Source organism: Jaculus jaculus, chromosome 3, assembly GCF_020740685.1.
Source record: "Jaculus jaculus isolate mJacJac1 chromosome 3, mJacJac1.mat.Y.cur, whole genome shotgun sequence".
NCBI classification, from domain to species: domain Eukaryota; kingdom Metazoa; phylum Chordata; class Mammalia; order Rodentia; family Dipodidae; genus Jaculus; species Jaculus jaculus.
In genome coordinates this window covers 50,776,648-50,798,117 of record NC_059104.1, presented here as the reverse complement: position 1 = coordinate 50,798,117, position 21,470 = coordinate 50,776,648, and the positions used below count along the sequence as shown (strand labels likewise).

Sequence of the window (21,470 nt, the reverse complement as noted above, 5' to 3'; positions counted from 1 at the left end):
TGTTGTAGTTTTATTTGTGAAGCAAGGCTGTCATCTAGTGGTGTTTTTAAGTAGTACAGCCTTTAGAATTGATTACCAATGTCAACCCTTTTTAAAGGAAAGCCCTTAACAAAAGGTAATCTAGGTTTTGAGTTTTCAAAATTTAAGCAATTTTAAGTGTTCTTGAATTAGATAAAGATTTTTAAAATATCTTCCCCAGAACTTTCCTGGTTATGTCCTTGCATCTTAAAACATTATTTTCCAATCTGGCTAGTGAAAAACTGACAGTTGACTAGTAGGAACATTAATTATTATGTATAGCAGGCATTTCATGTCCAGAAATGGATTATTTGGCATAACAGATGCTTCTGTAGCATTTGGTGACACTTAAAGAAGTTTTCCTTAATATTCATGATTTCAGTCTGGTGCAGATTAATTTTATGAAACACATGTCTTTAGTATTTGTTGTTTCTTTGATTTTTTGATTTAGATGTTTTTATTTTTATAATACTATAAACTGAAAAGTTAGCACACAAGAAGTTAAAGTGGATTTTGTGTTGAATATGTTTGAGTCTATGCAGAAAGATTGGTATCATAGGTTAGCAAATTGGTTAAAAATCGAAACATAGGCCAGGCATGGTGGCGCATGCCTTTAATACCAGAAGTCAGGAGGATCCCCTTGAGTTCAAGGCCACCCTGAGACTACATAGTGAATTCCATGTCAGTCTGACCTAGAGTGAGACCGTGAAAAACTGAAACAAACAAACAAAACGAAACATGAAAAGTAACATTTTAAAGGTAGTTTATTATTGAATAAAGTAAATCTTGTATCAAATACAGTTTACTCAAATAAGATTAGCCCTGGTGGTTTATAGTTAGAGGCACTTTAAATGATGCATAACTTTGGTCCATTTATTTTTGAACTCTAAAGAAAACTGACTTTTAAGCAAGCGTTGATCCAGACCCTTACTATAATTGTTGGCAGTAACTCTTGTTCCTTTCATTTTGGGGTAGCGGGTGGCCACAGCAGCTAAAGAAGAAAGCAGTGGTTGTGTCACAAGGGACAACTGTTAAGCAAAGGCGAGAAAGGGGAGAAAGGATCTTTTTCATTTCTGTGATTTGCCATGGTATTTTCTCTTTTGAAGTATACTTAGTACAATTCTGACCTTATTGTTTGCAAGCCTTAATAGAGATTTTGCCATGAAATCCCATGGACTCATTCAGGTTACCACTGGTATGCCAGTTTTTATTCTTGTCTGTGATTTCCTCCCCCTATGTATCTGTAGGCTACATTAGAATATATTGTTTTTATCTGTATAAAGTTATTTCTTGTATGTTTTTGTCTCATTTCTTAGCCTTATTATTAGCTTTTGATATGCTATACAAGTCAGTATTGTCACATCGAGTTATATTCAAAATAAGGACTTCTATGCCATTTCTTTCTATTCTAGAGGAAGAATTCACAGTTATTGGCATAGCAACAATCTATAACTCAGATATATCAGTTTTTGGTAGGTTTATTTAGTTGAGATAAACAATATAGATAGAAACATGATAGAGTGACTAGAGATCATTATATGGGTAAAACATTTTTAATGTTTAAACAGTTTATAGATAAGAACTTTCATATTTTTTAAGATCAAAAATACCTTTTAACATAAGAGGGTTTTAAATTATGTGTCTATTTCACATCCACATATTATCTAGTTTGTTTTTTTTCTCATTGACATTTTAAAGTTTCCAATTATGAATGTATGAGTGTTCAGAATTGCCTCGGCCAGTGGGAAGTTGAACATGGACCTCCAAGGGGAAGGTAACCTGAGTGGGAGAAGGCAAACAGATACAAGAAGGAGAACATGCTAGGTGTTTGTCAAGGCCTCAAGAGTTTATTCTTACATGTAGGTTTATATAAGGTTGTAGGGGGAAGGGGACGTAATCAGGCCAAAGATCACAGAGTTACCAGTTAAGCCGCAATGCCATTGTTTCTTATCAGCTACTGGCAGCATGGGGGAGTACGATCCCTTTGTTTCTGGTAGTTGAATATTAGGTGATGAAGTAGAAACTTAATTTGCTACATGGCAGTCTTTGTTTCTGGTAGTTGAATATTAGGTGAGGAAGTAGAAACTTAACTTGCTATATGGCAGTTTCTGTTAACATAGCCGAGGTTTGGTACATAGCTCCCAACATTGCCTCCTTTCTTTCATACAAAAGGAGGGCAAGGCCCACTTTGCAGCGGTGGCCATTAACCAACTGGGGGAGTAGGGACCTGACTCCTCCCTTGAGATGTCTTTTTCCCACAGTCTTTGGCCCTTGGTACCTTTTGGGGAACAGGCAGGGCCTATGTGGCCAGAGAGCAAGGCACGGCCTTAGTGGTAACAGTTGTGGTAACAACCTCCATGTAAGTCAAGTTTTTCTCTCAGGGAATCCAGAAGCAGTCAGAAAGGGACCTTCCCTTGCGGTGCTTTGCCTCGCACCCACATTGGTGCCCGATTGCACTCACTTCATTGTGAGCCAATATGCATTGATCTGAATCCTATGTAGCTCCTAAAGGAGGGGTAGCTATTTGGCCAAGACAGATAGACCGCAGTGATAGCAGAGGTGTAGAGGACAGTAGTAAAGTAAATAAGTACAGAATGTAAGATCAAGGGAGAGTGACAGCTGCAGGTGGTAGGTCTTCAATTGCAATGCCTTGATCCCCCAGCTCCAGTCTGTGATGATGGACCTGTAAAGGCTGCATCTTAATGGCTTCAATTTGTTGACGTACAAAAGACATGATTTTATTTATAATAATGGGTCCAATTGTGAGTAAGAGAATTAAGATAAGTAGAGGTCCTTCCAGCTTTCTCCTGCTAGGAAAACAGGGAGGTTTTTCTCTGGGACGTGTTTCTTCCCTGGATATGTGAGATGACATTGGAGGATCATCAGCCTGTTTTACAAGTCTCTCTGGCAGCCATCTCGCAGCTTTTTCTTTGGTGTCAAACAAGCATACTGATCCTTGGCCCCAAATGAGTACTGGGTCTGAGCCATTCACTTCATGGTTAAAGGATCTTTCCACATGGCTTTGGCACAGGTATTTTTTGTATTTGTGTGCCAAAAGCGATCAGCAGTTGAATTTCCCTGAGTATCAAGGGTTAAAAAGTTTAGGTCAAACAAGGCATGATGAAAGATATTTCTTGGAGAGCCTTTTATGAGATATAAATCTCCTGTTTTTAACTTTTGGAGGGTATGTTTAATAGTTGAATGGGCTTGCTGAACAATTCAGGGCAGGAGAGGTTAATGTAGGAAAAACAAATGGCTGAATTCTCAGAAAGTGGAGAAGTTTGTTAGCAGGGTTGTGGTTATCAAGGGATCCCTGAAAAGAGGTGCAAGATATTGCCCATTCGTCATCATTTTGTATTAACCATTGTATTTGGGAAGTAGAGTAGGGTAGAATGTTTTTTATCAGGATCTTTACCAAATATTTTTATGCTTTGATCACATCCAATTTTTATTAACTCTGCCACCCATGAGGTGTAAGGGGTAAGGACTCTGGGTGGTGAAGCGGGTAAATGGACCCAGAAAAGGGGCCCCTCCTGCCAGAACACCCCAGTGGGTGTAAAGTCAATGGCACAAATGACCAGGAGAAGAGGCTTCTCATAGGAGATATAAGTGACCCTTTGGCTCAGAATTGCAGCCTCCACTATCTTCATGGCCTCTAGGGCAGGGGCCATTAATGAATGGCTGGAGGCAGGGTCTGGGTCTCCTTTGAGGATGTCAAACAAGGGTTTAATCTCTCCAGTAGTTAGTTTAAGATAAGGCCTGAGCCAATTGTTATCTCCTATGAATTTTTGAAAATCATTTAAAGTTTTTAGATGATTAGTTCTAAGCTGAATCTTTTGTGAAGGAATTTTGTTATAAAAAAGTTCAAAGCCTAAGAACAAGTAAGGAGGTTTTAATTGAATTTTATCAGGAGCTATCTGAAGACCAGCTCTGGTAAGGGCCCTAGAAAGCTCTTGAGAGCAAGTAAGGCGTTCAGTGGGATCAGGACTGGCCAAGAGGATGTCATCCATATAATGAATGATATATAAAGAAGGCCAACTATGTCTAAATAGATCTATAATTTGGGCCACAAATTTTTGACACAGTGTAGGGCTGTTAGCATCCATTGGGGCAATACTTTCCATTGGAATCTCTGTATAGGGCCTCTAAAATTTACCACAGGTAAACTCAATGCAAAATGCTGATGATCCTCAGGGTGTAAGGGAATTGTAAAAAAGCAATCCTTTAGGTCAATAATGATTTTACAGTATCCTGCAAGAATTGCTACTGGAGTGGGGAGGCCTGGTTGTAGGGCCCCCATAGGCACCATGGCCTTATTAATTTCTCTAAGGTCCTGGAACAATCTTCATTTTCCAGACTTTTTCTTTATAACAAAGGTTGAAGTATTCCAAGGAGAGGTGGTAGGTTCAATATGACCTGCAGGAAGTTGTTCCTGCACTAACATTGTGGCTGCAGCTAATTTTTCAGAAGATAAGGGCCTTTGATCAACCCACACAGCTTTTTTTTTTTAAAGATATTTTATCTGTATGGGGTACAGGCATATCAACAGCAATTAGGATAAATTTTTATAGATTATTCCAGTATGATCAGTCTTTATAGTAACTGAGATTGGCTTTTTTGTTTCCTGAGAATGTTTGCCCAATCCTTGTCTTGGGCAGAAGCCTTGATTAAGCATTTGGCGAGCTATCAGCTCATTAGGGCTGCACATAATGAGTTTCATTTGAGAGAGGATGTCTCGCCCCATAGATTAATGGGCAAGCCTGTGACCGCATAAGGCTGAATGGTGCCTTGATTGCCTTCTTCGTTCTCCCACTGAATAACTTCAGAACTTTTTAAGGGGTTAGAGACCTGTCCAATTCCTTTGAGATGGGTCATGGAGGCCGTGAGAGGCCAAGATGAAGGCCAATTTTTACTGGAAATAATTGTGGCATCTGCACCAGTGTCTATAAGACCTTTAAATTTTTTTTTTTTTTAAACTTTAAGAAGGGGTCTTGCTTGAGTGATCTCTTGTGCCCAGTAAATATCTGATGACCCAAACCCATGGAGGCGTCTCTTTTGTTCCTGGCAGGCTACTTTATCACTGAGGGGCAGTAGTATTAACTGAGCAATCCGTTGGCCAGGAAGTATGGTAATAGGCCCCTGAAGGGCAGTGGCCATGACTTTAATTTCCCCAGTATAATCATTATAAACAACTCCTAGAGAAATGGTGAGGCCCTGAATGGTTGAACTGGCATGTCCCAAGATAAGACCAAAAGTGTTTATTGACAAGGGACAAAAAACTCCTGTAGTGAGGACTTGAGTCCCCAACTCTGGCACTAGTTTTATTCTGGAGGTGGAACAGAGGTCCAGTCCTACACTGCCAGTGGTTGTCCAGGAGTGGGCAGAGATGTAACATTTTGTGTACACTGGGGGATGAACCTTATAGCCCCAGGGTTCTGTCTGGGGATCTTCCTTGGGCCCTGGGGTAGACCTTGTGTTAAGTTTCCCTGCTTTTGTGGTAAGGGGTTTCCCTGGATATCCGATTTAGAACAGCACTCGGGCCCAGTGTTTGCCACACTTACAACATGGACAGAGGGAGGAAGAAGGTGGGTGTGTAGCCTTTAGGGTGGTACATCCTCAAGACAAATGACCTGACATTTTACAGTTAAAGCAAGTTTTATTGTTATCTCCCTGTGTGAAGCTCTACAGGGCAGCCCATATTGCTAGCCCAGTGCTGCAAGAGACAGGGTCCACATCTGCACATAATTGGATAAAGTCAGAGATACTTTTACCATGGCGAGACGGGCGGATGGCTGCCTGGCAAGCCAAATTGGCGTTCTAAAAGGCGAGATGTCTTATGAATTCATTATCTGTTTCTTCCCTTCCCATAAGCCATTCTGCAGCCTCAGTGAGCCACCCAATAAAGTTGCTGTATGGCTCGTTAGGCCCCTGCCGTACTTTAATCAAGGAAGTCACAGCCGATCCTTTAGATGGAAGATTTTGCCAAGCCTTAAGGGCAGCATATTGGATTTGTGAGAGTAATCCAGGGGAGAATTTTGCCTGGTCCTGATTAGTATCATAAGGAGCGTTGCCCAAAAGTTTATCTAGCATCCAGGACTTAGAAGAGGATCCAGTGGACACATTGTGGCAGGCAGCATCTCAACATCTCTCAGTATAATCAACCTACCACAGGAGAAAGTCCCCACATGTCAGGACAGCCTTTGCATGCATTTTCCAATCATTTACTAAAATCCAGTTATCACTAAGGGCTTTTAGTAGGGTCATGGTAAAGGGAGCAGTAGGTCCATAAGAGGAAACAGCACTTTTTAATTCCTTGATATGTTTACATTTTAAATGGTGTTAAATGCCACCAGGTGGCTCACTGTCCTCATACAAACAGGAAGGTTGTTCAGAGGGTTCCTCTTTTTCAGATTCTGTTTCCTCTGATTCAGAGTTAGCCCTGCTTGATTCAGGTGGTAGGCTGGCTAAGGAATTGGTTTTAGTTTTAGCTTCAGCACACGTTATAGGAAATACATGAAGGGTCTTAGGAAGTTTGATCTTAGTCTTTGTATGTTGGATGGGGGTGGAAGCAGGGGAATGGACCTCTAGTTTTAAGTCATGGAGTGTTTAAGTAAGGCAGCATTTTCTTTTTAGCTGCAAGGAGAGTTTTTAGTGATTGGGCTTCCCAGGAAAGTTGGCAAGTCACCTGTCGAGTGACCGTTTCTAAATCACAATCAAGGGTTACAGGGGCACAGAAGTGACGCAGCTTAGGCTTGTAAAGATAAGGTGGAGGGTCTGTTATGGGCGCCGTAGGAGGCGGTCAGTCAGGGTTATTATATCTGGCAGCCTCACCCTCTAGCTCTGATTCCTCACCTGGGGAAAGATGGGCATTAGGGGAAGGGGTAACTCTAGATTTGGAGAGAATAGGATAAATAGATTTAGGGGCAGGTGGGTCAAGTGGGTCATCCTCGGGCATAGGAACAATGACAGAAGGGAATGGCAAAAGGGACCATTTGTCCTGCCCATTGCCTTTCCTTCGGGAGTGACTCCACGATGTCCACCTGGGCAGTTTGAGGGGGGGAGCTGCCCAAAACTCTTTAGAAGCTCTCAAGAATAGAGTCAGCTATGTGGAGGATAGAAACTCAGATCTGGAAGACAAGACAGAAGAAACAGTTTGAGAGTTCCAAAGTTTCAAAAATTTCTGTGAACAGTACATGAGGGAATTGTGGGATACCCTTAAACGTCCTAACATCTGGATCATGGGAATACCAGAAGGGGAAGAAATTCAGACCAAAGGCATGGAGAACTTATCTAACAAAATTATCAAAGAAGATTTTCCCACTCTCTCAAAAGAAAGGCCCATCAATATACAAGCAGCTAAAAGAACTCCAAACAGATTGGACCAAAGGATAAACCTTCCAAGACATACTGTCATTAAGACTCAAAACATTGACACTAAAGAGAAAAATCCTAAAAGCAGCTAAGGAAAAACAGCATATCACATTTAAAGGTAACCCCATAAGAATTACTTCAGACTTCTCAGTGGAAACACTGAAAACCAGAAGGGCCTGGAAAGGAACACTGCAAAGCCTAAGAACCTATGGCTTTCAATGCAAAGTACTCTACCCAGCAAAGTCTCCCTCATAATAGATAGTGAAAGAAAAACTTTCTATGACAGAACTCAGCTTTACAATTGTATGAACATAAAAGCAAACCTACAGAGAGTATTTCAGGAAATTCTTCACACAGAAAAATCAAATAATCAACCTCAAGTGCCTACAAGAAGTAGATCACAATAACCAAACTCAGAGAAGGCATAAAAAAACTTCAAAGTCCATGAAAACACCAAATGACTTATAACAAATAATACAAAATATGGCAGGGATCAAATCAGACCTCACAGTCATTACCCTAAACATGAATGGCCTTAATTCATGCATCAAGAGAAACAAGCTAACAGGGTGAATCAGAAAATTAGAACCCTCACTCTGTTGTCTTTAAGAAACCTACCTCACTAAAGACAGACAGCTCCTTAGGGTGAAAGGGTGGAAAATGATGTTCCAAGAAAAGCAGGCATGGCTATACTAATATTGGATAAAATAGACTTCAAACCAAAAATAATTAAAAAAGACAAAGAAGGCCACTTCCTACTTATCAAGAGAATGATCTATAAAGAGGATATCACAATCATAAATCTGTATGCACCAAACACAGGGTCATCACAGTTCATAAAACAAAACCTACTTGACAATAAAACAGAAATAACCACCAACACCATCATAGCTGGGGACTAAAATATACCATTATCAGTACTAGACAGATCATCCAAACAGAAACCAACAAGGAAGTGAGAGAGCTCAACAAAACCATAGAACATTTACATCTAATGGGTATCTACAGAACATTCCATCCCAAGTCCACAGACTTCTCACAGTCTTCTCAGCAGCCCATGGAACATTCTATAAAATAGATCATCCACTGGGTCACAAAGCCTGCTTCCATGTATTTAGGAAGTTTGACATATTTCCTGCATGATATCAAATCACAATATATATTGCTAGAAATTAATAAAAGACCCACCAAGAATCCCATCGGCTCCTGGAAACTGAACAGCACACTTTTAAAAAGTAAATGGGTAGTGGATGAAATAAATGACATTGTGAATTTTCTAGAAAGGAATGACAATGAGAACACATTGTACCAAAACTTATGGGACACAATGAAGGCAGTCCTCAGGGGAAAACTTGTAACACTCCATACCTTCATAACAAAGACAGAGAGAGCCCAAATCAATAACCTAACCATCCACCTAAAGGCACTGGAAAAGCAAAAAGAATACTGTCCCAAAAGCTCCAGACAGAAAGAAACAATTAAGATCATTGTAGAAATTAATGAATTGGAAACGAAGAAAGCAATCAAGAAAATTGATGAAGCAAAGAGCTGGTTCTTTGAATGAAACATGACAAAACAGGGCTGGAGAGATGGCTTAGCGGTTAAGCGCTTGCCTGTGAAGCCTAAGGACCCCGGTTCGAGGCTTGGTTCCCCAGGTCCCATGTTAGCCAGATGCACAAGGGGGCGCATGCGTCTGGAGTTCGTTTGCAGAGACTGGAAGCCCTGGCGTGCCCATTCTCTCTCTCTCCCTCTATCTGTCTTTCTCTCTGTGTCTGTCGCTCTCAAATAAATAAATAAAAATTAAAAACAACAACAACAAAAAAAAATGACAAAACAAAAAGATTGACAAGCCACTGATCAATTTGATCAAGGAAAAAAAGATGCTTCAAATTAACAAAAGTAGAAATGAAAAAAGAGAGATCACAACAGATATAAGTGAAATTGGGAGAATTATCATGACTTATTTCAAAAACCTCTACTCCATAAAACTGGATAATATGGAGGAAATGGAAAAATACCTGGACAACTCCGATCTACCAAAGCTAAACTCAAAGCGGATTAATCTCCTAAACAAACCCGTCACATCCATGGAGATTGAGAAGGTAATGAAAAACCTTCCCCAGGTGGCCTCTCAGCTGAATTCTACCAAACTTCCATGGAAGAACTCAAACCAGTCTTTCTCAAACTGTGTCACAAAATTGGAGAACAGGGAAAGTTCCCACCTCATTCTATGAAGTTAGTATCACCCTAATACTAAAACCAGACTGATAGGACACAAGAAAAGAAAACTACAGGCCTATTTCCCTGATGAACTTGGACATAAAGAGCCTGAACAGAATCTTCGCAAACCGAATCCAACAACACATCAAAAGCATCCACCTTGGTCAAGTGGGATTCATCCCAGGAACACAGGGGTGGTTCAACATACAGAAATCTGTCAATGTAATACACCACATAAACAATGTTAAACAAACAAACCACATTATCATTTCGATAGATGCAGAAAAGGCCTTTGACAAAATACAACATCACTTCATGATCAAAACATTGGAGGGAATTTTCATGGTTGGTTCATATCTTAACATATACAATATGACAATATGGCAATATACAAAACTTCTAAAGCCCAAATAATACGTAATGGAGAGAGACGGGAGGAATTCCCATTGAGATCAGGAACAAGACAGGGTTGTCCTCTCTCACCTCTGCTTTTCAATATAGTACTGGAAGTCCTAGCTCAAGCAATCAGAAAGGAGAAAGAAATAAAAGGGATACAATTTGGAAAGGAAGAATTTAAGTTAGTTCCATTCACAGACAACATGATTCTGTATGTAAGAGACCCGAGAGCCTCCATCCCAAAACTCTTGAAGGTGATCAACTCTTTTAGCAAAGTAGCAGGATATAAATCAATGCACAAAAATCAGTAGCCTTTTTATATGCAAATGACAAAGGCACAGAGAAAGAAATAAGGGACATTGTGCCATTTTCAATAGCAACAACAACAAGAAGAAATATGTTGGAATAACATTAGCCAAGAAAGTGAAAGATCTATACAATGAAAACATAAAAACACTCAAAAAAGAAATTGAGGAGGACTTGAGAAAATGGAAAGACCTCCCATGCTCCTGGATAGGCAGAATTAACATTGTGAAGATGGCAATCCTACCAAAGGCAATATACAGATTTAATGCAATTCCAATTAAAATCCCAACATTGATCTTCACAGAGATAGAAAAAATGATTTCAAAGGTCATATGGAAATGTAGAAGGCCTCAGATACCCAAGCATATCCTCAGCAAAAGAAACACCTCTGGAGGCATCACCATACCTGATCTAAAGTTATATTACAAAGCCATAGTAATAAAAACAGCATGATACTGGCATAGAAACAGTATAGACCAATGGAATAGAATTGAGGACCTGGAGTTTTGGTGAGGCGACTACAGCTACTTGATATTTGACAAAGGCCCTAATAACATAGGCTGCAAAAAAAGACAGCATCTTCAACAAATGGTGCTGGATAACTGTTTAACCCTATGTAGGAAATTGAGACTTGATCCACATATCTCACCATGCACAACACTCAAGTCCAAATGGATCAAAGACCTCAATAAAAGACCAAAACTCTTATACTTCTGGAAGAAAATATAGGAGGAACCTTCCATGATATAGGATTAGAAAAAGACTTCCTGAACAAAACCCCAGTAGCTCAGGATCTTAAACAATCACTCAACCAATAGGATCACATGAAGTGGAAGAGTTTCTTCACAGACAAGCATATAATAAGCAAAGCCAATATATTACCCACAGAATGGGAGAAAGTATTTGCTGGATATCCCATTGACTGAGGCCTATTCTTTAGAATCTATAAAGAACTCAAAAACCTAAACAATAAAAAGTCAGACAACCTACTCACAAAATGGGGCAAAGAACTGGACAGGTGGTTCTCAGAGAAAGAAATAAAATTGGCAAACACACACTTACGAAAACGTTCAGCATCCCTAATCATTGGGGAAATGCACAGTAAAAGTACTATGAGTTTTCACCTTACCCCAGTAAGGATAGAAAACATTAAATAAACAAATGTAAATAAATGCTGACAAGGATGTGGAGAAATAGGAATCCTCATATGCTGGTGTGAATGTAAGATGGTACAATCACTTTGGAAAGCAATATGGAGACTCCTAAAGACGCTGAATATAAAGCTGGCTGTAGTGGGGCACACCTTTAATCCCAGCACTCGGGAGGCAGAGGTAGGAGGATTGCCATGAGTTTGAGGCCACCCTGCGACTACATAATGAATTCCAGGTCAGCCTGGGCTAGAGTGAGACACTACCTCGAAACAATAACAGCAAAACAGAAACAAAGAAACAAAACCAAAAAAGCTGACTATAGTGTTACCAGCAAACCCACTTATTCCTTTACTGGGTATGTACCCTAAAATCTCCAAGCCTCAGTCCAGAGAGATTTGCACAACCATGTTTATAGCTGCTCAATTCATAATAGCTAATAGCTGGAATCAACCCAGATGTCCATCATTAGATGAATGGATAGCTAAGATGTGGTTTATCTACATGATGCAATTCTATATAGCAGTAAGAAAGAAAATGACACAATGAAATTTGAAGAAAAATGGTCGAACCTGGGACAGATCATTCTCGGTGAACTCACCTAATCAAAGAAAGATAATCACCCCATTGTCTCACTCATCTACAGACCTAACCTGAATCTACCCAAGATGCAGACATACCTAGCAAGCATCTGGAGGACTGGACAATAGGAGTATGGGTTTGGAGGGAGGGGAGTGTAAATGAGGGTGTTGGGAACACAAATATGTACCCAAACAGCAGTGGTACCATAAAATTCTACATCCTAAAAGACAGACCAAATAGTTGAATCTTCCCCAGGCCCTTAGAGGGAACACCAGAGTCACAAGGCCTGGAAAGGGTATGATGAAGACTGTCCTTAATCTTCCACTGCTTCTCTCTCTTGTATTCTTTTTTATTACTTGTCTTTTTCTTCCTTCTCTTCATGGGCACTGATCTGTAACTTCCAGTACCAGCAGGTGGCTGTCATACACAGTGAGCTTTTGATCAAAGAGACCTATAAGGTTTCCTAAAAGAATGACAGATTTCTGTAAGAGTACTTTATTACCCACCAGAGGTTAGTAGTAAGACCCTACTGCTGAAGACACCATATGCTATTGGCATGTAACATGGAATGACATGGCTGAAAGCTAAAAGAGAGTCAGTCCTCAGATAGTCAACACATCTAATGCCAGAAGGTGCTACATGGGCTATTGGGGGAAAATGACCAATATCTATCCAAGCAACTCATGGTCTAACCTACTTAGCAGCAAATAACCTGTCAGGATGCTCACACAAGCACCATGGTGGGAAACCAACTGCTTTTGATTTGACTAACTGATCCACTCAGTGGAATGGAACCCTTAGCTGGAGCTTGGAAAGAAGCAGAACCAGATCCAAAAATGAACCTGCTCTCCATTATCAAGCTACCACCAATCATGGGCTACAAGAGGGTGTACCCCTATCAAATTCTCTCTAAAACAATAGTGGTTATCCTATTTATCTGCTGCTAACTTTATTCTCCATCAGAGAGTCTGCTTCTCTTTTTCAGATAGATGCAGATCCCATCATACCTCAAAAGGCCCCAGGTAAAACTAAGAATAATTGGCAAAACAAGCAAGTGTGCTGTTTTCTTGGTGAACCTGGTACAGCACAAGGGTGAAGGAGATAGGCACAGAGAACAATCAACTCCTACCAAATCAGATATCCAGAGACACAGAGGCTTCCAAGACCTCATCACTGAAGCTGACCTAAAATAAACTCAACATAGCTCAGGGAAATTTGCGGATGAGGGGGTGGAAAAAATGTCAGAGGCACACGTTGGGTCGTGATACACAGAGACATTTTCTCTAAACATAACTGATGGCTGTTCTCACAATGCATGGCCCATGTATTCCAACAAGGAGGATCCAAGTAGAAGGGGGAAGACAGGGAGGATAACCATGGTACCAACTTGACTGTATTCACTGAGTACAAAACTAATTAAAAAATATTAAAAAATTATGGCAATCTTCAGCTTCTTTCTTCTTTTTAAAATTTTTTTTCATTGATGACTTCCACGGATGTACACAATATATCATGAACATGATCCTCTCCTTTAACCTCTCCCCCTTACAAAAGCCCCTCCACTGAGTCACTTCTTTCCAAATAATCCTTATTATATTTTGATATAGTTTTTCCCCTCCTAATATGCAGGTCTTTTATAGGTAGCATCTAGTATATTAGCTACCATGAGGTCATGAATGTCATGTGTGTCTAGAAGACAATATTATAAGCAGTTCTTCCTTTCTTTTGGCTCTGTCATTCTTTATGCCATCTCTTCACAATGGTCCCTGTATCTTGGAGAGTGGCATAGAGATGTCTCACTTAGGGTTGAACAATCCACTGTCCCTTCTCAGCACCTTGAGTCACCTCAGTGGTAACCACCATCTGCAAAGAGAAGCATTAATATTTGGGTGTACACATTGGTATTTAGAGGGCAGTTTGGTGGACATAATATATCCCTTTGACCAAACCACAGTAGTAGTCTCCCTGCTAGGGCTTATGACTTCCTTAGCCATAGGCAAAGTTTGACTGGGTTTTCAGTACCAGGCATGAATTCCCCTCCTGTGGAGAGGGCTTCAAGTTCAACCAGAGAGCAGTTTGTTTCCCTATAACAAGCATGCCACCATTGTATCAGTTGGTACATTTGGCCTGACTGGCCAGCCATAAAACTTGTAGGGTTCGCTGCTAGTTAGGACTGTTAATAACTTTTCTCCTTCAATGGACTGTATAGGTTTTTTCCTGTATCCTGATAGCTAGTCAATAGGGAGGAAGCTTCTAGCTCAGTTCCGGCTTGCCTTCTTTGCTTTTTTTTTTTTCCTTAATATTTTATTTCTAATTATTTGTTTGAGAGGGAGGGAGGGCGGAAGGGAGGGAGTGAAGGAGAGAGAGAGAGAGAGAGAGAGAGAGAGAGAGAAGAAAATGAGAATATAAATGAGAGGGCACACCAGGGTCTCCAATCACTGCAGACTCCAGACGCATGCACCAACTTGTGCATCTGGCTTACGTGGGTCTTGGGGAATCCAACCTGGTTCTATGGGCTTTGGAGGCAAGCACTTTAACTGCTAAATCATCTCTCCAGGCCTCTTCTTTGCTTCTTAAAACATAGGTGTGCATGTGTGTGAAGCTGTATGTATGTGTTTGCAGGTATGAATAGGGACCAGAGAACAACATTGGCTATCATTTCTCAGGAAATTTGTCCAGTTTATTTGAGACAGGGTCTTTCATTGGCTTAGATCTCACCAGTTAGGCTGTACTGTCTGATCAGTGAACTCAGGAATCCTCTTATCTCCACCTCCTCAGTGCTGTGATTAACAGGTGTGTGCTACTGTGCCCAGTGTTTTTTCAGGGATACTGGAGATTGAACTTTAGTCTTCATATTTGCAAGGCTTTACTGACTGAGTTATCCCTTAGCAACTTCTTTGCTTCTTAAAGTAATGTTCTTTTTTATTTCTGTGTTTAGAAATGATTTGCATTGCTAAATATTAGAATCAATGCAGTTTTAAAGGTTGGTGGTAGGGCTGTTGACCTTCTAGAAAGAGCTTGATATAACTCTGTTGGGACTATCAATCCCAGATCCTTTCCTACTGGGAGAATGATATGAGAGCATTTGCAGATTTTATTGATGGACAGTTTTTCACAGGTGGATTTGTAAGTGGCTGATACTTGAATTACAGAATTTATCAAAATGACCATGTTTATGGTTGGTCTCAATAAGTCTTCCATTTTTGAATTAATTATTCTTGATTCCAGATGCAAGGCTGATTGACAGTGAATAAATGAGCAGAGGGATAATAATATACTATTGAGTAAAAAGACAGGAAAGAGACAGGAAAATAAAAGATGTATTGTAAATGTTATCCTTTTTGTATCTCTTAGTTTCAGTAGCATTTATTGAAGGATTCTTGACATTATGTTAAAGTAGAGGTACTTGAGAAGATAATGCAAAAACATCCCCCAGAGAAGATGTCTACTAAATATAAAACAATATGCTTTAGTCTTCTTTTTATAGTGTATCTTAACTTCCCTTAGGAATTTACTATATTCCCAAATACTTATTAGGCTAGATACTGTTTGTATAAAAGCAGAACAGCTCATGTGTTTTCTAAAAAGCATATTGACATTTAAATTGCTTTTCTCAGGAAGGATATGTGAATGATTTTATGGGCACAATATTCCTTCAAGGGTATAGAGAGAATTTGAGATACCCGTTTTGTTCTGTCACAGTAATACACAAACTTGGATTTATGCTTTCCCCCTAATATTTGTAGGAGATGCATTTTATAGTTGAGAAGAAAATTGCATGTTGTTTTAAAAGGCTTGATTAATTTTGATTTTAGATAATATTAATCTATTTGTTTTTAACAGGTATCTTTCAGATGAAGGCATTGAAGCTTGTATGAGTTCTCCGGACAAAGTCAATATCAACGACATCATCCTGATTGCTCTCAATGTAGGTTAAATTTACTAACATAAACATTTTTAATCTTAAAGATATGTAAATGAAAAATATCTAAGTATAAATTGGAATTTGTGATAAGTAATACATAGAAAAGCTTTAATTTTTGTCCATTTTAATTTATAGTGATTATTTAATTTGGTGATTTCAAATTAGCCAGATGTAAGCATCTATTACACAGAATGCAATGGAAATAGGAGAAAGTTCAAACAACATTCATTGATTCCTAATTATAGAATTCATAATATTCTTAGGGATTATATAGTATTATAAGTAACAGTTCTTTAACAACTTTATATTTAATTTGCATGGAAATCTTAGCTATATTACCCTTTGACAATTGTATTTTTTTGTTTTAAAATTACTTTTCCTAATGGCAAGCATAATACTTAATTTCCAACGTTTCAGAAAAGCAAAATAATAAAACTAAATATATTTATAGTTACTCTTAAAGGCTTAGTTTCTTGGTATCTTTTTATTTCCAACTTTCTTTTACTTGAGTAACTTTAGTTTTCCCATAACTAGATTGGAATTTTTTCAGAAGTTTTAAAGTTTGAAATATTCTGCATTTACTTCTCTGTTATTTTTCCATATTGCCTTACAGTAGCAAAAGTCAGATTTTCCAGGCGTAGTGGCGTACGCCTTTAATCCTAGCATTCGGGAGGCTGAGGTGGGAGGATTGCTTTGAGTTCAAGGCCAACCTGAGACTACATAATGAATTCCAAGTCAGCTTAGGCTAGAATGAGACCCTCCCTTGAAAAACCAAGCAAAACAAAAGTCAGATTTATGCATTGTGATACACAATCAGTGGCTCGTGAAGGAGCCACTGTCTGGCAAAGCTTTCGTCACAGCACCTGCCATACTAAAGCCCAAAGCAGGGCCACTCAGAACATTAAAATACACACAGCAGTATCACCATGTAACTTCTTCTACTAAAATCTCCTTAGTTTGTATTATAGACTTACACAGATTTTAACAGATAAAATTTATATTCTGACCTATAACTAATGTCTTTATACCATCTTTGAATTTTATTGAGTAAGATTTATTGGTTTTGAGGCTCTAGAGTTTTCGGTGCTTTTCTCTTTGTGGTGCTGAGGATCAAGCCAGGATCTTGTGCATGCTAGGCAAGTGCTTGACCACTAAGCTATTCCTCAGCCTCAGGTTGCTTCTGTAGTAAGCATTACTTGGAGATTATATGTGTTACCTCTGCTACGGTAGCAATATTCTGTAGGCACTGTTTGATTTGCACCTAAATTAATTTATAAAATGTTGTAAAGAAGTTTATTTAAGAATCATTTTCTAAAGATTATGATGTGAGAGTGGTTATATGACAATATGTTGCTATCATTACTTATTTGTATACATGTTGTAGAAACAGAAGGGGTCTGTCTACAATTGGTATGGTTAATTTTTTTTGGTGATACATACATAAAAAGTGTCTGTTGATTTTTACTTGAATATACAAATTGGCTTCTTTAACTTTCTCCAAAATATATAATTGAACATGCCAGTTTATATGATAATATATTAGACCACATGCTATTAGGAAGACAAAAACAACAATTTCTTTCTTTTTAAAGCTCTAGGACAATTTTCTCAGCATTTGACAGAAATACAATAACACAGGCAAATGTAAGTCTCAGAAGCTGCTGGGAGGGGGAGATGAATAGCAGGAAGAGAAAAAAATCAGGTCTCTAAAGTTAGGGTCCAGAAAGCCAGCAGGCTCAGCAGTGTGAGTTGGCAACAGCACCTGCATGGGTGCTGGGGGATCTTTAGAGAAGCAATGAGAAAACCCAGAGTTCTGGGACATGTATGTGTAGGACTTTGGCCAGGATCCAAAGAAGAGATAGGAAGGGAAAAAATGGAAAGTCATGCTTTTTGAGTTAAGACTTAAAAGTGTGCAGCCTTAGCAGAGATGATTTGAAAGCAACTGCCCAAAACAATTTCTTTTTTTTTTTAATTATAATTAAAAATGTTTTATTATTGTTAGTCCTGGGGTGAGTATCCTGATAGACCTTCAGAAAGTAAGTAGACAGAGCTGAAAAACCACAGGGGAAAATAAAAGATACATGTGACTACATTAAAACAAATTCTGGGGATGGGGAGATGGTTCAGTGCTTAAAGTACTTATTATACAAGCCTGAAAGTTCAGATCTCCAATACAGACACAAAGTGACACACATCTGTAATCTTAGTATGTCTATGGCAATGGGAGGTAGCGTCAGAATCCCAAAGTTCTCAGACCAGCTAGTCTTGCCTTCTCAGCAGCAAAAAACAAGAGAGACCTTGTCTCAAATCAAGGTGGAAGGAGATGACCAATATCCCAAGGTTGTTCTCTGATCTCCACACATTTGCCATGTACCCCACTGCCATAAACATATATGATTTTAAAAGTTCCAAATTCTGTAGGGAGAAAGTCACTCTAGCCAGTGGTAAAAGACAAATGATAGCCTGGAATGGATATTTTCAACTTAAATCACAATTTAGTACATAAAGAACTCTAATAAGTCAACATGAAAAAGACCAACTTAATGAAACAATAAATAAGTATGAAATAATACCTAGAAGAGGCAGTACAGGTTACTTATTTTCTTTTATTCTTTAGGTTTTCATGACAGGATCTCCATATATAACCCAGGCTGGCATTGAACTAATAGTAATCCTCCTGTCTTTTGTGTTGAGACTGTGAGTGCACCACCACACCTGGGTTAGTACAAGTAATTTAAACATGTGATAAGATAATTAGGCTTCCTTGTAAGAACAGCTATCAAAATTAAATCTTTCTGAATTCCATTTTGTCTGTTAGCTTAATAGAAAGCTGAATATTTGGTAATACATAATGGTAACTGTTGTGTTCCAAAGAGGCACATTCAACAATTGCTGGTTGCAAACTATGGTCACCATTAATAAAGACAGTTAGATAGTATCAATCACAAAACTATACATACTTTATAATTCTTCTAGGATTTTGTTCTATATAATATAGCTTAATACAGTTTTTAGAAAACTATTTATTGATTGATTTATTTTTGGCTCTGAGATAGAGTCTTTATGTAGCCCAGACTGGTTTCAAACTCTATGTAGCCAAGGATGACCTTGAACTCCTAATCCTCCTGCCTTCACTTCACAAGTGTTGGAATCACAGGCCTACACCACCACACCTGGCTTAATACAGTCAAAATGATGCATTTATTGGAACTTTTTAAAAATCACAGCATTATTTGCAAGTAAGTGCCTTTAACCACTGAAGCATCTTCCCACACAGGGCTTTTGGTTGTGGGCTCTGAATAGTCTTCTGGAAGCAGAGCGTCTGGGCATCTCTGAGCTCTTCTCTGAGTTCTAGGATGACCGACCTCACAGCACTGCACCACTGACTGGCCTGACTCTGTGGGGTGAAAGCACAACCCAAGCCACAGTTCTGAAAGAATCAGCATCAAGTTAGAGCCTTGTGTCCCAAGTCCACTGCTAATAGCCAGCTGCCCTCTGCCTCCATCCCCTTTTGTCTCCATCTCTGTCTTCTGTAGGCCAAATGTATTGCCCTTCATAAAACATGGGAACAATTTCTTTTCTTTTATTTTATTGGCAACCTCCATAACTGTGCACAATGTACCATGATCCTAATCCCCATTTTTGTCCCCCTTGCCCCTTCCACTGAATTCAACTAATTCCTTCACTACTTTGGTGTCATTTGTCTTTCGTGATAGCATGTTCATGAGCCCATACTGGAGGACAGTATGACAAAACACTCCCCACCATCCTTTGCTCTTTCATTCTTTTTGCTACCTGTTCTGCAGTGGATAATAGAATCACATTGTTGCAGTCATATTTGCATTGCTGGCAGAAATCACCCAAGGAAGAGCAGCTTGTGGGAATAAAAAGGGTTTATTTTGGCTTACAGGCTTGAGCGGAAGCTCCATGATGGTAGGGCAAAATAATGGCATGAGCAGAGGGTGGACATCACCCCCTGGCAAACATCAGATGGTAATAGGAGAGTGTGCCAAACACTGGTATGGGGACAGTGGTTATGATACCCATAAGCCACCCCCAATATTGCACTGCCTCCAGGAGGCATTAATTCCCAAATCTCCATCCACTGGGAACCTAGCTAGCATTCAGAACACCTAAGTTTATGGAGAAAACCGAATCAAACCATAACACAAATGTATGCAGTGTTTCATCCTATTAAACACTCATTCCCAAAGCTGTTATTGAGCTGCTGAAAAAGATAGCACCTGTCTGGCATGTGCCATAATTCCTCACACTTCCCACATGTGCTTCTCTCCACAAAAAAGCAGGAATTCCTATTGTTATGCCAACATTGAGGCAGTGAACCATAATTTCAATTAGGGAGTAGTTCAAGTGCCAACTTTGCAGATGCCAGCCTAGGGCTAACCTTGGAACCAAGCCATTTTTAACAGATGGCTGCATCAGATTTACTGAGGACTCCTTTATGCTCAACTTTTTATGTTGGAAAAGGCCATTCTTATTTTTTTTCCTTGCAAAGTGGGGAGTAAGCATATTAGGAAATGATATTGAGGGCTGGAGAGATGGCTCAGTGACTAAGAACCCTTTGCAAACATGAGGCCCCGTGGAGGCCTCAGAGACAACTCAAATTCTATCTATGACCCGCATAAACAGCTGGGCATTGCAACATGTATCTGGAACCCCAGTTTGGAAGGGGAGTAGAGGCCCAATAATTGCTAGAGCTTGCAAAAAATCTAGTCAGCTCTTGGATCAGCAAGATACTAGCTCAAATGAGAACAAGTGGAAGAGTGATGGGGTGGAATATGTGATTAAATGCACTCTATTGTGTTTTGTTCTTAGACTTGAAGAGCTTACCTTTTACTGTTTTAAGGAATAACAAAGCAATAGAACCTTCCTACTCAAATCTCACTGTCAGTCATCCAGATTATTAAGAAATTGGGCCTTGTCATGAGTACTGATTGTTTTGCTCTAAGCAAATTTCTTGCATTCCTTTAGATTTTTGCTTCCTTGAGAAGACACAACCCTTGTGCTTTTTACATGGACTTGTGCTTGATGATTTCTCTGTCACACATACTATACCTTCTTTTATGTTGGTCCCTGCTTTTCTTTTTAATTCTATTGATTTTAATGGAATATATGTTCAGATGGTAACAAAGATAGCATATGAATTATATGTATTTCTTTTCATACAATCATTTGTTCATCAGTTTCTATTTCTGTAATTTGCATAAGCAAATGAAATAATGCCTCATTGCAGTACTATACTCTTGCCTTACTGTACCAGCAATACTGTTTCTGGCTGCATTTGCTGTTCAGTACCCTGTTATCTTACAAATATCATAGCCAGTAAGGTAATGTTTTCATGTCTCTGGATATTAAGATTATGTGCATTTATTTATTAAAATATGTTGTGTATTCAAATGTGTCATTCATTTTTGGATTATGGCATTAATATTTGTTAAACTATAATTTATATACACTCAAGTTGGGATTTTAATAAAAAAGAG

The 21,470-nt window shown here is 39.1% G+C and overlaps 1 protein-coding gene across 4 annotated transcripts in view; it reads left to right on the top strand.

Annotated features, from left to right (window-relative positions):
• Window positions 1–21,470, top strand: part of Tdrd3 (tudor domain containing 3) — a 206,771-nt gene that overhangs the window by 67,800 nt on the left and 117,501 nt on the right. For all 4 annotated transcript variants that reach the window (XM_045145435.1, XM_045145433.1, XM_045145436.1 and 1 more), the window contains exon 2: window positions 15,885–15,969. In XM_045145435.1, coding sequence (XP_045001370.1) covers window positions 15,916–15,969 — 54 coding nt within the window. In that variant the 5' untranslated portion in view covers window positions 15,885–15,915. The remainder of the gene's footprint in view (window positions 1–15,884; window positions 15,970–21,470) is intronic.